Source organism: Camponotus vicinus, unplaced genomic scaffold, assembly GCF_025532165.1.
Source record: "Camponotus vicinus isolate PSW18456_S1 unplaced genomic scaffold, iyCamVici1.0 SCAF_4, whole genome shotgun sequence".
NCBI classification, from domain to species: domain Eukaryota; kingdom Metazoa; phylum Arthropoda; class Insecta; order Hymenoptera; family Formicidae; genus Camponotus; species Camponotus vicinus.
In genome coordinates, this window is record NW_028141976.1 from 6,163,597 (window position 1) to 6,183,028 (window position 19,432).

The 19,432-nt window shown below is 33.4% G+C and overlaps 1 protein-coding gene across 5 annotated transcripts in view; it reads right to left on the reverse strand.

The window, feature by feature from the left end:
- LOC145969911 (protein borderless) overlaps positions 1-18,936 on the reverse strand; it is a 218,603-nt gene extending 199,667 nt beyond the window's left edge. For all 5 annotated transcript variants that reach the window (XM_083096242.1, XM_083096243.1, XM_083096241.1 and 2 more), the window contains exons 1-2: positions 15,539-18,936; positions 1,296-1,417 (exon numbers count right to left, since the gene is read on the reverse strand). In XM_083096242.1, coding sequence (XP_082952368.1) covers positions 1,296-1,392 — 97 coding nt within the window. In that variant the 5' untranslated portion in view covers positions 1,393-1,417; positions 15,539-18,936. The remainder of the gene's footprint in view (positions 1-1,295; positions 1,418-15,538) is intronic.
- Between the last annotated feature and the right edge of the window lie 496 nt (positions 18,937-19,432).

The window sequence follows — 19,432 nt, forward strand, 5'->3', positions numbered from 1 at the left end:
AGTTATAAGTAGCGTTTTGTGTAAATTGTGCCAAATAATTAAAGCAATAAATTGAAAATAATTGGAAAAGCTGTCTAGGTTGAAATGGGACGAAAGCTGCTTTCTCGTTATTATTATTATGTGCATATATATATGTAATTAAAATAGCACAATGATAGATTTAATCTATGAAAACTGTACAGTTTCGTGAATTAAATTAAAGAAATATTAGTTATTCAACGTGCTCTAATTTTCTCCATTAATTGCATTTAGTTAAGCGTCTCTAATTGAAACAGATGTGCTAAATTAAAATGAAAAGAGAGAAGCTGATTATATGTATCGCATTACGGAGTATTTTAATTATTCACTCTATTTCTCACGAACATTGTAATTTTCTCTCTCTTTCTCTTTCCTGTCTTTCCTGTCCCATGTCGATCGGAAAAGTAATCTAACGTGTCAATGAGAAAAATCGCGCCAACGAGATGGACGTCCCATCTTTCGGAACGATGCGTACGCGTTACTTGTTCTCTTGGACAGATTCATTCACTCGTCGTCTGATTCGTCTATTTTCTATTTGCTGTTTTCGTGAATATTTCATTACCGCTATTTCCAGCATTTATACAATAGTTATTATAAATCAAGATAAACATTATTTACTGGAATATTATTATACTATATGCTTTTATTTTCCTAATTATTCTTTTCCACGATAATTATTGAAAATGGCTACAAAGCTGACAAAAAAAATAATAAAAGAACTAAGATTATTTATGAGGATTTATTATCCTTGTGCATTCATGATTCACAACAAAATAGTTACGTATGTTTGTATAATATGATTCACACATTTATTATTTATGACATGAAAAACCTTGAAAATATCGAGACTGCTGTTGCAGCCTGTTAAATTGTTTATTAATTTCATGGATGTTGAATGCAGCAACTTTAATTGATAAAGGCTGGGGCGCGTAACATTGCACGAGTTGAATCCATTAATAATCATGTAAAATAGCGAGGAAATATACGAATGTCACATACAACAATTCGATGAAAAAGATTTAATTTCCGATACAGTACCATGTGCGGTTTTGTAACGATAGCATTTCCAGCGCAATAATACTTTGTTCGCACATGATATTTCGTTAAAAAAAAAAACACTGCTAATGAAAGTATAAATAGATATATTCATCTCTCAGTACGTAGCAAAAAATTAATGATATTCCCGATCGCGACAACAGGAAATAACGTTAAATTATGATGAATGAACGTTGTGCAGTGCAATAATAATCAACTGCATTGTCAAAGAAGTTACTCACCAGTTTTCACAGTTGGAGATGCTGACGGTTGTGCACACAGGACATGCGTGCTTCCTAAGAGCGCCAGAATGACGCGAAAAAACTTCATACTGGTCATCGTGATTGATTATTTCATCAAAATCCTGAAACACACAAAGTAATAACTTCCTTTATTTCCCATAACTGACAGCCGTTAATTGATACAAAGAATAAGAGAGAAAAGCTTATAAATATTATTAAAAAAGATGAATAAGAGAAAAGATGGATTAAAGAATAATAAAGTTAATAGATAACTTATTTGTCTTTTATAATTAGTTCCATTGGAAATATGATTACACACACACATTTAATATTTATATATAATATATAGAATATATAAGAATTATTTTTATAAACATATATGTTTGCGACGCAATTTAAGACTCCATTCTAACTAAAAATAAAATAATGTCATTTAATAAATTATCGACAACAAATTATTTTATTTTATTTTTTCATATATTTGTTCTTTAATTTATATATTTTGACAGTTATTTTCAGCACAAAGCACATGTGCTACGAATCATTCGTTTTAACATTGATTATTTTAGATATTAATTTTTTTATTATTATTTATATATAAATATTAACAAATTTATTTAACAATTATTATAACAACTTTATATAAATAATATTTTTTAAATAATTTTTAGATCTTCAATTAAATCTAAAAAACTGTCTCCTAAATTTCCCCCTCTTAGCAATATTTTTCTTATTCCTCAAAGTTCTTCTATACGTCAAATAAATTTTACGTATTATATATTATATATTTATTATATAATTTTATATATATAATTTTATGTATATTTTATATATTATATATATTTCATCTTTTTGATTGTATTTGTATTATTAATTATAATACTATTTTCATGCAAGACATCTTAATTTTCTAAAAAATATTTTTAATACTTTTATTTTGAGTAAATTTTATGTTTAACATATTTCAACAATGGCAAAAGTAATACACCGTGAATGGATCTAACCGCTGCGGTCCCAACACTTGAAAAAATATATAATCTCTGCAATAACAAATTGAAATTTAATTTACCACGAAAAAGAAGCAATAATAAATGTCGAGTAATTGACTTTAAAGTATGTGTCTCTTATAGCATAAATTCTATATTATATTTTACGTTTATCTTAAAAATAACTTTTTAATCATTCTTACAGACAAAGATAGATATAATGTATTTATTCCTCCGTATTGACTCCCACTCCAGATACAAATCGATTTCATTATAACGTTTCGCACAAAAGTAAATGGAAACACCGTCGCGAAATCGCGCCGCCTCTTTTTCTTTCACACGATATTGCCGTAAGGGAGAAAAAGTGAAACAACGATAGCATCGTCTTATCACGAAATGAGATTCTGATACCGCAATTCGATCGTTGCGTGTTGTCGCTACGGCAGCGTAATAAGGATGTGACGAGCAGTAAACGTGAAAGCGGGTGTGAAACGCGAGCGCGCTAAGATTTATCGGAAATTAATATGCTACGAAGCATGGGGCGAGAAATATCTGGGCGCCGTTTATGGAATGCGTGGAACGAGGATAGGAAGAGAATTTAAAATAGATTTGCTCGAGCGAAAAAATACTCGCCATCGTCATCGTCTGTTCTCCTACCGGGGCTTATCACCGTTAAGATAACAACGAGCTTGTGGAATGGGCCGTACAAAAGCGACTAAAGCACATTGATGGTCGTTGTTAAGAGGATGGAGGCAGAAACTCGCGGCAAGGGTGGCTCGATGGATCTTCTCACCAACGGGGGAGGGTGGGGGATCGAGCATTGTATTCCAGCAATCACACCGACACACAAACGCCGAATACCATCGACACTTGGATCCGCACGAGCTGATCCACAGAATGGATAGATCGCAGATAAGTAGCGATCTTGTTTCTGTCAGTTCAGTAATGTTGGCCCGACCCGGCTTAAAACGACAGAAGTCGATTGGTGCGACTTCGAGCGTGAATCAATGTGCTATGAGATGTAACCTCGCATATCTCGAATGTGTACGACTGCGCTAAAGGTGCTTTTCAATCAACTTGACAATTAAACGCTTTCAAACATGTATGATATATATATTTTGATGTATAACTAGTCTTATTTCTAAATGTCCTATTTTTTAAGTAATAATTTTGATTGAGAAAATTTAGAGAATTTTTAATTGCAATTTATGCGGTGCACTTGGCAGCTCAATTATGTAACGTTTCAAAAAATTATGCGAATATAATACATTATTCTTCAATTTACGAGAATATCGATAAGTAACATTACGTGCTACATGTACACTTGCATGCATGATCAAATCCTTTCATACGACATCGAATATTAATTCGCTAAAAATGCATATTAACGCCGCGAAATTATATATTCGAGATTCATTCGCTGATCGATTATTCACGATATCCTTCATTAGCGGAATGATTTATCACTTGGCCGAGATATTGCATTGAAATTTCACTACCTTGATAGGAAAATTGAACCTTTAATGGTGACATATCCCGTAGTAGGAAGTCGATAAATAGCCACAGCCAAATCCTCCCCTTTTCGTCTTTCCCCGCCCTTAGAAATCGCCTAAATCTACCGAGCGCTCGGCCGTATCAGGAACTCATTCCGCAAAAAGACGACTTCCCACACTTCCGGCGCATCGAAACCCCGAGAAAAAAATAACGTAGACGAAGCACCGGGGAACTTTGTAAAATACGAGTGCAATCGGCACTTCGTGTGCATCGCTGTGGGCGCTTGCATTCGTGACGGATCTACTCCGACTTGCAATCCTGGCGGAGCTTCACACACGGCTGACGAACGAGTGTCGGCGATTTATCGCGTTCATGCACATGCCATTGTATGTGTGCGTGTGTATGTATGTGTGTGTGTAGACGTGCCAATACTGTCGTAGGAAAGCGTATACACCTGCGGTAAATAGAAGGAGTGCAAGGAATCACCTCGAGCGTTACCACTCACTCGCCATCGAGTAACGAAACCCCGCTCGCATATCAAACGTCTTTTCAGTATATTAGCTCCGAATTGTGTTGATTGCATTTGCTATTCTTCGCATTTGGAATACGAATTAGCTGTTTCTTAAAGGGTGTTTGAAATGCGACAAATGACATACTGCGATAAGAGAACTAATACACATCTAAGATTTATATAATATATAAAATACTATAGTTATAAAATTATTATTCTTCTTTTATTTTTAACAAAATCATAAGTAATGTAAATATACATATAAATGTATATAATGTATTCTTTTGTAATATATATGTAATTTTTCAACTTTCCCTTATTATCTCGATTGAAGATTAAAGAAGATGAAAGTCGATTGGCGATGAAAGGTTTGTGAGTAATGGGTACAACCGGGCTTCATTTATGTATGTACCAGCCTGGTGGAAGATCGTCGAGCAATAAAGTCGTCCCGAGACTATAAATCAGCAAGATGGGCAAAAAATTATGCGGTAAAGTACTTTCGTTTTACCAGAAAGGAGAGCACCTCCGAACAGAAAAATTTGCATTTTCTCTCTGCTTACTTCGCAAAAGCGAAAACATTTCACTGTTTCAACGTGAATAAAGAATATTTTCTTAAACTATCACAGTATTGAGTTATACTAATATATGAATAATGATTACTTTTCAATCAAGTTATATAACATTGATCTTACAAAACTTACATATTCAGTTCATTTAAGTAATTTTTCACATGTAATCACATATGCTCATTTTTTAAAATAATTTTTCATTTCTTAAATTCTCTCGCTTTTGTCTCTACGTTATTAGAATTGCGTTTATTATTTCTCCTGCTCTATAACATATATTATAAGATTTCTGAGATTTGGCAAAATATCTAAAGCCATACCGTGAGATGTAGCGATTCTAACTTTTTGGCATTCATGCGTGGAATTCATAACGCGATACATAAAGTGAATCTCAGGCAGCATTTAACACAATCTTTGTGTTCTAGTTTATTTAATTTTGAACCGAAAGTTCCAGGCAACGTTTAACCGTGCCAACAGCACACAAGTCGGTATAGCTTTTGCCAAGTACTACGTTATCGGTTTATATCGAGAAAAAGTTTCTAGTAATTCCGAAAGTCCGGAAACTTTATCACTGTTTTAAAAAAAAAACCTTCTTTTGTTTCGTATGGGTTACGCTTATCGATCTTCATTTACAAGTTACTTGATCGATGGTGAGTGGTAGTGTGTACGAAAGTGTCAGATAACCGGAGAGTAGATTCACTGCTCTCTCCTTACAAATCGAACTTTAAATTTAATATTTTCGAACACATCCAAGTGTCTGAAGTGAACTTTATTCTCAATCTCATCTTCTTCCCAACTTTCCGAAAGTGGACTTACAAGATTGGAAAGACAAGAAATCTGCAAAAATAATTTAATTAATTACTTAATAATTATATTACGCCAGATTTTTATGAAATCTGGGATCGTTTCTAAATTTAAATTAAAAATAAATATCACAGAAATGACACTGCGAACAGGAAAACTGTTCTAGACTGTTCATTCGCTGCGAAGTTTTACTTTGCAGTTTAGATTAAGGTTCGGATAAGCCGTCCCTAACACTAACCAGGTTAGGGTCAGATTGTTTTAGATTAAGATCAGACTAGCTTAGAACAGAGGTTGTGGGTTAAGATAGAGTCAAAAATTGCCGGTAATTTTTCTACAATCCTACTTGTGTAACCATATATTTTTATGTACCTATATCAAAAATATACATATATTAAAATTAAGAAAAATTGATAAAGCGAATTAGCAGAAAATTTAATATTTGATAGAGCTGACTCAGTCTTTGTCCAACAACATGCGGGTTTCGTTCTGCGTTAAAAACGTTGAAACGTTCAACGATAGCCGACGATTTCACGCGTCGGTCCCTCGTCCTAAACAATATTCACTTTCCACTCTGTTTAATCCGCGCGAAATCACCGCCAATCACTTTTTTTTTCAGTCGCGCTGACACCAACCCGTCGCAAACGAACCATGCGGACATAACGCACTCCGGACTACGGCACAATTGCGGTGGAATTGCGGTCGACGTGGACGGTAGGTATATACATACATGTAACACACACGTTGTGCCGGGCAATTCGTGAATAAGGAATGTTTCAGAACGTGCGGGGTCTTTCAGAACGTGCATTTTTGTAAAATATTTTATGCGTACCGCCATAACCACCCTCGTATTACGGTGCTCGCGCAGCGGAAATCAAGAAGGTAACGGGACAGGTTCTCGGTGCCACCCTCTGACAGCGCGACCGACCGGTGGTAGTTTCGAAACTGGAGGAGCGGAAGATCGGGAGACAAAATCCTTCTCTAAACCCCTGGAAAGCGCCAGACATCCTGGAACCTCTCGCGTCACCTATGACGTTAAAACGCAGCAGTAAACGGCTGCGAGGGTCGCTGTCGGACAGACCGAATAAAAGAATCAAGAGCAAGCCAGGGAGGAAGGGTGGTTCGGACGGCGTGTTTCTCGTAAAGTCGACTGCGTCTCCCGACTGCAGTTAGCGTCATGCATTTTCGTGCAGAAGAGCGTTAAATAACCGGTGATACGAAGAATTCGTCGAGGATGTGTCGGATTGTTTTTTGATGATAAGAGCGCAAATTTATGCCATCCGATAGTCCTCGTTATTTGAATACGAGCGCTCATTAGAATGTCGTTAAAAGAGAATCACAGCGACATTACTCGCGAAAAAAAGAACGTGATATGAGCAAGAATTACGTAATTCATAAGACCACTTAATCTTGTAAATTGATAGTGTGTCTGTCGCCCGATATACTTGCTTTATTTACGAACTCTTCCATTTTATTGCTGGAAATCGATTTACTGCGCATAAATGTCCAATAGATATCGAAACTTTCTTGTCATATCAATATCAATTTTCGGAGTAAGAGAACAATGTATTTTTCTAATAGAAATAAAGGAGCAAGTATTCTACATTTACACACATATATGATATTTATGAAATATTTATGTAATATTTTCATTTCTGTTTCCTCTGATTTTAAGTCGATAGCATGTTACTTATTTCAAAATATTGATGTATCTCCGACGAAGAAAATAATAACATGGAACATATGCATTTTATATTAAAATAAATGAATACTTGATTTATTTTCTCGAAACTCCCCACGTTATAACATGTAACAGAATCCAATAGCTATTACTTTGTTTTTCTGCATGATATGTGTTGAAGATTAGCTATTATATTTATTATTATTGTTACATAGAAACGAATAAACATTATATTTCGCATCTAATTATGCTTTATTTTTCGCTATTTCGCGAATAAGAAAGGTATACATGTATAACTTACGTCCAACCGAATTAACTCAAATAAAATATATTAAAAATATTTAAAAATATTAAATATTTAATATAAATATTTTTTATAAATATTTTTATAAATATTTTTTATATGTCCGATTTATTTTGCATAGAAAGAAGCCTATATCTTCCAAAGAAAATAAATAAAGTGACATTTAAATACTTTCAAGCATCGACAATAATCTTCAATTTTTTCATGCTTGCATCTTTCAACCATTTTTATTTTTATTTCTTACATTTTGAGCAAGAGAAAAATTAATCAAAGCACTTTAAATGTTAGGATAATTTGGGAGATTCTATTTTATAAATGCAATAATTCTAAACATAACAATGTCTAGTAAAATCTATGAAAAAACGCGTTTTAAGTTCGAAAAACCTGAGAATAAACCGCGGTCACTGCTTAATAAAATTAATACTGTATCATATGATTGTAATCAAAATATTATTTTAATACTATTGCGAAATTATACTACTATCTACCTTGTTTATCTCCTCGCTTTATACCGCGAATGTAAAACCCATCCGAGGCAAGTGTACGCAAAGGATACCGTACTACTCGACGATACGTGCATCCATGCTTGCGGTTGAACAAACACACCGATTCGCGATGCACGAGTTGAAAATCAACACTGTTGGCACGTGCAACGATGCGCCGTTTCGTCCACGCGTATCCATCCATCTGTTGTCGGTTGCTTGTCTGCCATCCTGTATGATTACGCGCGCGGTTGTAAAGTGTTGTTGACCGGACAATGAGCTGTCAGTCTGTCCACTCTTACCCGTGTCACGTTCGCATAAAATAATGCTCGCAACATGATATTGCCGTTAAGAAAGAATTATTCGCCCCACTTTCCCCGAGGAATGATCGTATGTGTTTCACAACAACGATAAAAGCTTCGCGACGAAAAATATTTTTTTTTATATTTGCCACATGTATGTTAAAAATAATGAATTTACGGATAAGATTAGAAATTTTTAAATTAAATTAGATTAGAAATTTTTTATATATCTCAGATTAAAAATTTTTTAGATTAAAAATTTTTTATCTCATACATAAGGATAAAATATGATATTTATCGTCTTGAAGCTTGAATATTTTTAATTATACACAAGCGTACGCAACTTCTATCGGCGAAGGAATACTTTAAATAAATAAATCGATGAGATCTGACCTAGAACAAGTCTCTTCTTAAGCAAAGAGCTCGCCCATATCATCTTCTCTCCCCTGGCTCGTTTCACATCTCAAAGCGTCAAAACATCTTTCCACTCTATTTTCTTACAGCAACAATTTTATCGGGGGATACGCGCATTTTAATTATTATACATCGCGCTGCATATCATTCAAAGCTTCCGCGATATTCAATTAAAGTCAGTTTTATTTTTTGCGGAGCATCGAGCGTGATAGTCAACACGAATCATCATCTCGCGCTCGTTTAAAATGAATAGCGGCGGACTTGGAAGACCCGCGGACTTGGTTGCCGACATTTATCCATACGGCACCAAGTATCTGTTATTTTAATGAATGCCGCGGAGTACGTGTTTGTACATCTTTAACGAAGCATACGTGAATAAATCTTGGTTAAAACCGACTCTCGCGCGCAAGACTCATCCGGTACGATCCATCTACGCGTTATATCCTAAAAGAGGACTGCGAGATGAGAGTATACGCGAATTATTCAACGTTTTTTTTTCAAAATACATTCTACACGGATGTATTCTCCATTTTTTCCTATTATGCGATATTTCTCAATTTATTCACTATTATGATTTTCCATATTTTTAGTTTTTCTTCTATATTTAACTTTTACTCGTACAATAATACATGCTTTTTCATTAATTAAATATCATACAATTCGAGAAATAAAATTGTAATTATCTCTACGACAAAATATTTGTTCATGAAATATATCAAATTTATATGATTATATAACTATAGTATTATTAAAATAAGCATTAAAAATTTGGAAACATTGTATTTCACGCAAAAAAACAATTGACTTTAATTAACGCAAAAGCTAGAAAATAAATATTAGCGAGGAAAAATCATGCAACGTTGAAAATTTGGATTTCATTAACGCGACTTTTATTAGGTATAAAGTAGTGATATAAATTTATGCAATCGCGCACCTCAAAGTATGTATGTAGCTTGTTACAAACGCGATGGCTATATCACTCATATGAGTCGCACATTAATCTTCTTCGAAATGGAAGGACCGATGTCACGCGCAGAGTTTCACAGGATGACGAACCGTTTCCCCGAAATATAGCATTTCCATTGATCAGCGTTCACTTAGTAGAATTCAAATTCGCCGTCTTCGCATAGAGGTATTGTCTGGCTTGAGGCCCGTACGTCACTAATGGGGGTATGCAAGACCCCAGATACCTCGGCTGCATGACAAATGCACTAATCGGCCTTCAGTACAGAATCGTTATGCTCGCGTAAAGCTATGAGTGATTACTTTGACCCGTCGATGGCACCGCTTCGATGAATATTGAACGAAAGGCCGATTACATATTCCGTAGACGTTACCGTAATTTTACAGTGATGAGGGAAAGTAAGAACCTGGCTGAAGCTCGGATTTTCATACGTATTCGATTCGTTGCGTTTTAATTGAAAAATAAGAAACAAAATACGAAATATATATGAATTACTGTGTTTCTCTTGATAAGAAAAATTTTATGAAAATCTTCCTGTTTTAGATCAATATAAATAATGCAAAAGCGGATATTTATCTCCAATTTTCTTTTACTATTTGTATATAAATTTTTTTTTACGTAGTCAGCTGTTTCCATTTTTTATCTTTCTCTCGGTCTCTCTTGTTATGTTAATCCATCATACTTTTATGTTTAGTTCTAGATATTAAAAATTTATTAGAATCTCCTCCCTCTCGTAAAGTGCAATTTTCCTTCATACGAGCTCTATTTGCGCATAATCCTGTTTCTTGTAGATTAGTATACGTTGGTATCAATCCACGAGCGAGATGGAAGCGTGATTAGGTAACGTTACCGCACCAATATGGAATCAAAATCGCATCAAGACTGGTTACGCTCTGATACGTATAATGAAATATGGTTATTGATACAAATTGCCGCGGATACATTTTAGTACATATTTGTCACACCGAGAAAATTATTGCGACACCGATATTATTGGTCTACTAAATCACTGTTGAAGAGGAAGGGGAGGGGGAGGAAAACGTTGGGAGAACAGATAAGTTTATTCGACGAGATTGCGATATGGGAACACCGATCGTAAAATCCGAGGTGTGAGAGAATAGTAAAATCCTTGGGCTTAAATCAAACGAGGAAATATGCCATGCCGCCAAAGTAGCTTTTGAAAAAGTTTTTAAAGCTCGGCTTCAAGAATACGGGAAAGTTTTGAGGGCGATTCTTCCGAAAATTTCGCACCAAACGTACCTACATGGCCTTAAACTCTCTACAGAAATATGTAAAAATGCAATATTTTTATTCTATAAAAAACATGAAAAGAATCAATTACATTTGATAAATATTTTAGAAAAGTTCACATATTTCTCTCTGATTATTTCTATATTAAATATTTCTTATAAATATGTCTCTTATAAATACATGTGCATATTAAAAAAATATTATGCAAAAATTTATTTCTCTTTTATGTCTGTTTTATTATGACAAAAATGGAAGTTTTCATCAATGTTCACAAAACATGAGAGATTATTAAAATGGACGATGAGAAAAATATTTCATGCATTCTATATAGTTTTATTAGATTTCTTCATTCTTGAGAGATGTTTTATAATTTCTCTTTTAAATTTTTAAATAAATTTTTTCCTAGCTTTTTTTACACAATATGATTACTAGATTTTTATATAATATCATTATCCTTTTATTTGAAAAATATTGAACTGTGATATAATAATAAACTCACCTGTCATTTTATTAGTACGTGCTTTATGTTTTAGATTATTGTTCTCTTTTTATAACTATACTATTTTTAGTCACATTTTATAGTTACATTTCCAAAATACGATAATTTTTTATTAATTTAGACTACAAACATTTATGTAAATGTATAAATAATATTTTAATATTTATCTATAATAGTTTCACAGTGCATTATATTGATATCTACAAAAACCAAAAGAAAATTAAAAAATGAAATAATGAAAACAGATTGCGCAATGGTTCTCTTAAATTTTCTGTCATAACTAGGATATTTAATAAAAATCTAGGATATTTAATAAAAACTAGGATATTTAATAAAAATACAAAAACATTAAGTCGAACCTCTTGTGTAAATTTATAATTAAATTTAATAATAATTATTTATTCACTAAAGACATTAATTCATTATAATTGATAATTAAAAAACTTTTTTGTTAAAGAGATTGTGAAGAAACATCATTTTTGATTCACAATTTTTTTATTAGATTTATGCTATAAGGATATTATTAATAATATTTTTGCAAAAATTTATAACAAGAAATTCTACATACATGTTTCTAATTAAAATATCACCAATACATTTCAAAATAATTAAAATAAATAATTAAAATAAAAAAAATAATAAGAATTAAAATATAAAATTAAAGTCAACCATTTTTTTAAGTTTAAGGTATACTAAATTAATCTTATTTGACATGCTATTTTACTCATTAAAAGCCGTTGATGATTCTAATCACAAAACTTGATTTTTATTCACAGAACAACGAAGGAAACAAATAGAAATTGCTTCGTCAAAGTCGAACGATGACAAATGTCAGTTCTCGAGAAAGGGTTGGAAAACTCATTAAATGGGCCTGTCGATTGGCGACTCTCTATAGTATCATTATTATCGGGAGCATTCGAGTTAACTGCGTTCGAGCATTCTAGGTGCCGACCTAGTCGCAAGCTTAACTATTTCCTCCCCTCCTTTTGTTTCCGGGGCATTTCCGCTTCCGGGGCACCCAACCTCCGTCTGCGCTTCCATCAATCATTTCAGTTTTGCGCAAGATTCGCCCATTATTCGAATCCCTTTCTTCCATCTTCTTCCACTGCTTGCACCTTCCGTTCAAATCTTTTCCGCTATCTCGCGAAATTGAACGTTCAATATCTTCAATCTCTTGTATCATTTAAAACGACACGAGAAAGTTTTTCGTTTTCATAATTTATGCTTGTAATATTTTTACTATGTGAAACTGTATGCATTTTTATTATATGAAAATATCATGGAATATTTTTACAAAATAAAACTGCAATTAATCTATATGCAAATTAAAAAGATACACGTGCAAAATATTGTATGATGGATCGACATTAGTCGATATATTATCAAGCAACAGCAATAAATAGAAATGCTACAATAATTATCAATATATTGTCAAATGTAATGCATTACACACGAGCGAACATATTTTCATTAAAGAAACTAATATCTAAAAAAACAATGCTCTATCGCAAGCTCGCGACAATGTATTAAAGTTACTGTAATTTAATGCAGCGGAGATTATTTCTAGCGATGTATTATGAAAAATGGAATACTGTGTTCTTTTTCTGTGACCGCGATTGTGTCCGCAACGGCGATTCACATATACACCAACCACAAAGAGTTTCATCGCAGTTTGCCAGACCGCGAAAACTGCAAAAAATATCGCATCGATATTCGCGCACACGAAGGAAAAATCCTAGAAAGTATGTTTAGTGAAATAAATATCAATATCCTTGTATAACTAAGATTATGGATTAACAATTAAGATTTATGCTTTTCACGCCCATATATAACAAATTTCTATTATAAATATCTCTGTCATAGAAAGTTTGTAACAAGGAATATTTAACCATTAATTACTGGTTAATAAACTTTTAGATCTAATTTGACTCTGCGATAGCACTTTATGAATTATCGAACACGCGCGAAAACTTACTTAACTTTGGAAATTTAATTTAAACTTTATTTTATCACTATTTATTGCATGTTACAAATATAAAATTATTGTTTATATAATATACAAGTCCAGTAACTTTATTGATCGGAAATATGTTTGTTATTTTAAATAATAGGAAAAATTGAAGCTAAACTTTTTTTCAGAATTTGCCATCCTACAGAATTTCACAAAAAATTGTCATTCCGTTTAAAAAAATAAAGTTGAACTTTAAATCTCCATTACATTTCCATCCACAATAAAACTATTGTCATCATATAACGTGTAATTCAAAACCGTAAACCCTTATATCTTCAATTTTGTTGTCATGGTTTAAAATAAAAGCAGAGATATTTTGGGTGGACGGGTGTTAGTGGGCCATATATACACAGCGTAAAAATAAACATTGCGAATGAATCAATATGGAATTGGCTGGAATTTGCTTCTCAAACTAATTATTTTATTATGAGATTTAAATAAATAATTTAATTAAATAATAAAAAAATATAATAAAGAAAGAGTTATAACACAACTTTTAATATTAATTATATTTTTTTGCTTAAATATTGTTACTCACCATAATAAATTAATAAACATTTTTGTTTACCGTTATTTTTGCGATAACTCTTTACAGTATATATAATTAAACCAAGAAAAACTCTCTAGTCTCGCTTGAAAAATTTACGACGTAAATAGGAAATATCGGATTTTCGTTCGTTTAATTTAGCCCTCACGTTTATTTCAATGAGACTTCACTCCAGGAGTTCTAGGTAATGAGAAAGCAGTAAAGACAGATTAAGAGATCCCCAAACTCTTCCCATTCCTGGAGCCAACATTCTTTTGTGACAAATCCATTAGGGACTTTGAAGAAATTGAGTTTGCGCCCGCGATTCATTATAATCTCATTTATAAATGAGAACTAACTGTTCGCCTAGAAAACTATGACAGCTCTTTTAATTATCGCGCTAACAATGCAGGTCCAATAAATCATCAGAAAATGGGACAAATCTCGATTATATGAGAAATTAGCAGCTTTATTATAATCTTTATAAATATATTTATGTGTTTCAAATAATACAAAATATGAAAAACATTTATAAAATGTTTTATCCGTGCATATAATAAGCTATACACATACATATATATTTTGCGTGCGTTTTTGCGTGCAGAAGTATCTATTCCGTATCTTTGAATATTATTATCCGCAAAACAAGAGAGAATGAATAAAAACTTAAATTGTTTATTTATCTCATAAAATATTGTATCAAATAATTAAATAAAAATATATAAAAAATAATACTTAAAATCTCTTTGAACCCTAAACAAAATCTTATAATAATAAATTTTTTAAAAACAAAAAAAAATATTAAAAAACAATGTTACAAACAATTTAAAAAAGAAATAATAATTTGTGAGAGATCTACCTCTCTTATTTTAAAAATGATTATTCCTATTAATTATTAATACAATTCTTAAAATATTAAATATAAGTGATAATACATGTACTTTGCAGTTTATTAATATGCAATTTTACGGAAATCGTAATTATTCGGAAAAGTATATTCCCTCAAAGAACATAATGTAATCCCGAAACCTTATTAGCTTATATACCCAAAGATACTTACGTACCTAATTTCACGTTAATATCATGTATGCTCATTACAACTTTGGCATAATTAATTTAGTTTATGATTTAGTATTACAATTTCCTTTTTTCTTCTCATTTAAAATTAAAGCTTATAAATTGCGGATTAGTTTTAAGTCATTTTAAAATATTGCATATATTGTATATAAATTAATTCAATAGGTTTTTAAAACAGTGTTTTTTACTTTTTTACAGAATTGTTAAGTTCTTATATGAGTCTGTATATTTGATGAAAATGAAACTTTAATTTTAGCTATGTTTTAATTAGAAATATTTAGAATACTCCATTTGGTTTAAAATATCCCCTTTGTTTTTTTTTGTTTTTTTTACAAAACTAATCATTATTAAACTAGTATAAAGGTGAAACTTACGTCCAAGCAAGCTCCTCTTCTTTCCGAGGTACACAAGATCGAAGAAATCGCCTTTCACGTAGAACACGAACGATCGGAAGACAATGGCACAAAATCAAGTGAATTGGGTGAATGAGGACGCAACCAAAAAGAGACAAACCCTTTTGAAGCACTTGCTACAAAATATCCAACCACTTCCGGCACAGCTTTTCCTCGACACTTAGATCTCACGAGAGCGATCGATCCTTGAGACAGCGGTTACGATCTCGAATAGCAACAATCCTCGAGATACACTCGAGAATGTTTAACAGTTTTTCGCGCGAGAACATATGATACGATGTTTCGCGAAGCGACGATAGCGATTTATTAAAGGAATTTAGTTTTCTTCGAACGAGTTGGCACTTTTGTTCTCATACATATTTTATTTTCCTCCGCGAAGATCTTCTATTATAACGCACATCTGTCACGTTCATCCAATTTCGATCTCAATCTCTCGCGGAGAACTTTGTGCCGATGGAAAATTAATAGAACGCACCGTCAACACTTTTTCTTTTTGCGAACGCCAAAGGCGTAATCTGCGATGACGGAAAGAGTTTTCGTTTGTCGACAATATCAATATTATTATAGTCTTAGTCGCGGATATCGTATATTATGATTTTATCTCGACGACTGTCGATTGCGAAAGAAGGTGAATTTATTTATTATCAATCATATCTTTTCATTAATTACGCGCACAATTTTATTTCAAGATGCGTAGCAATTCGGCCTTTTGAACGATTCGTTAGGACTTTTTTATATTTTTTTATCTCGTATTTTAATACTAATTACATAAGGACGATGCAATCTCTGTCCCAATTTTGCTAAATTCGCGATATTCTTCGCCTAATTGCTATCTCCGTGACGTTTCTTATATAATAATGATTTAGTTTCGCACGTATAATAATGATTTAGGTAGAGCACGCACCGTAATTTTATCTCGATATATATTCCGATCTCAAGAAGTGGATAATTACGTTGATAAAACGCGCGATAAAAGGAATTCGATGGAATATTTCGAACAACGGGTAATCACGAGTACACTTTATGAGGAAATTTCATGTCTCTGAACAGCATTCCCTAGCAAGATAATAGCATCAACACTATTACTGTTAATATATTTTCGCGTTTCACACAACACTTTAACCACTCGAAAATTGCGGTTGTGCACAGGGGGAAGGCCGATCAAATGGTTAGTCGGAGCTTTATCCGTACTAGTACTTTCCGCCGGCACTTCGCGTAATCGTTTTCGAAAGCATACCTCGTCTGGTCACGTAAGGAAGTGGAGCACGACTTTACTATTATTGCGAACGTGGTTTTACAGTTCATGTGTGTTTTTTCATAAGGATCACACCATATATTTGCGACACATGACGGTACAATTCTTGAGATTTTCCAAACACTTCAAAGATTTCGAAGGGATACTTGTAATGACTACAAGTAATTTAAGTTTTTAGCACGTTACGTTTCTCACGAATTTGAGAGAATTTGCTCAGTCATTCACGAGATCATGATATTACGTATCATCCGAGGAAAATTATTTTCTTTCTATTCTCGCAAAATATTAGCATTCTGTCTTCTGAGTGATCTTATTCCTTTCACTCCAGCGCACTTTCTTATAACTTTGCGTAGGACGAATTATGCCTGCTTCAACGACGAAAGATCCTCAAGAATTCGCACGCGGAATAATGTGGCGGTGTCTGAAGAGTTTCATTCTTTAGAATTTCATTTTTTGGAAGATTGATTATCTACTTTGAAATGTTTGTAATAAGAATTGACTCGAGTACCATTCAAATATTAATATACTAATATATGTGTATGTGCGCGTAATATATGTGTATGTGTGGTTCGAATTTTATCTGATTATGTATTTTTTTCTGACAAACTTTGCGTGTCACTCTTGAGAATTTTATAAAACAATTATTGACGCTTTTTTCTCCCTTTAATTAATTGAAATCTTATAAGGGAAACTGCAATGTATATATTTATAACATTTTGCTTTCTTAATAAAACTTTACTTAATTTTGTCAATAGTTTTGTCGACAAGCGACTGTATCATTACAAAAAAAAATAAAAATCCAATTTTATATATACAGTTGCGATAAAGTGCTATTTTTCTTTTAAATAAATTTGCTGGGGAGTCTTTGCATTCAAGTACCGCTTAAAATCAAAAGGTTTGTGCTCGTGTTAAGCTCATGATTATTAGAGAGAGCCCGAAGCTTTAATGTAAATTTTTGCTGATACATTTACGCACTTTACTGCCATAGAAATATTTCTGCTGGATATTACATTGAACATAGTTTATCACTGTCGATTTTGAAAATTCGATTTTAAATTCAAGATCCCCTGGAACACAACAAGCCACCCACAAACCGTGTTTATTTCCAAAATCGCATAAGTTTTATCACATTCGAAACGCGAAATCACTCGATTACTTCAGATATGTCAAATATATTCTCACTTGAGTTTTGATCAAACTTTTTAAGTATCAATGACACTACAATGTTCCAATTGTCGTATTCCGTGTAACTATTTTTTATATACAAACAAGAGACTCGCAACACGCGGGAACGCTTTAATCCGGATTTTACTGAACGTGTTTTATGACACACTCACTGCAAGTATCATCTCACTGCCGCAGAGAATCCCAGGATTTATTTTAAATCATTCGAGCATCTCGAGCACGTCCCAGACAATCGTTATCCGAGTGAAACAAATTTTATGTAAAATTCTCACAATTCTTACGCAAATCGCGTGACTTTTCTTTCTTTTCACGGAGAGAAACGCAGTATGCGCTTGCAGTTATTGGGGATCCAAGCGTTCTCTCTCTGGTCCGTGGATCAGATCACCTGCGATTTCGCCGAAAATCCCCGCATTCCCGCGAATACATTTCGTTTTCGAAAGCTCTCGGATTCGCGCAAAGAGCGCGGAAAGGAAATAGATTGCTCGACAAGTGATAAATAACGTGTGTCCTTGTCTCGAGTTGATAGATCTGAACCAAAGCGAGTTTGAAGGAGAAATTTATTTTTCGATTATTTACACACGCAAATTATTCGTTGAGAGCGCAGGATCTGTCAGCGATCGATATGTCCGCGATTAATCGCTCACTCGCCCATTGATCGCCCATGATCCATTCTCACGTGTATAACTTGTTTTCTTCTCATTAAGACGCACTCTCGCAATTCTCCTCGGCAACTTTGATCGATCGACGTTCCTCGACGATCACCGTTCGAGATTTTTAATCGCACCGGTCGAACGATTTATCGCGACAACGAGGGTGAAGTTGGCGAGGTTCGTCAAAAATAATACATAATCCCGATTTTTTTTCCTCGAAAAGTGATCTCACCTTAGAGGCGGATGCGCGCGCGAAACCACCACGAGTGATGCTGAGGTCGAACTGGAGCCTCCGACGCGGCGCTAGCGTCGCTACGAGCGAAGGGTAAACCAAAACCACCCTCCTCCGTGCCGCGACGTCCACCCCCGAGAAGGAGGGTAGCAGCAGTGGCGGAGGAAAAGCTAAGTCGCCCGGAGTTTGAGATGCGAATCGCAGAAAAAAGAAAAATGAGATCTTTTGAAAAAATAAAATTGTAATACAACTGTCGCTATCCATTAATCCTGCTTATCTTCCATTGCAAATTAGCGTAAAACAAGCTTCATTTTATGACGATAATATTTTATTTGATTTGAAATCTTCTAGGTAACTGAAGAATGCATTTGAAAAGACATATATCAAGTAAATATAAAGTAGAACTTTCGTTAAATTGCTCTCCAAAGGGGAGAAAAGATGCTATTAGACAATGTATAAAATAGACAAGTCTAATTGATAGATACAATACACTTAAATATATCATCAATAAATAGAAAATTCTCACCTTTGTA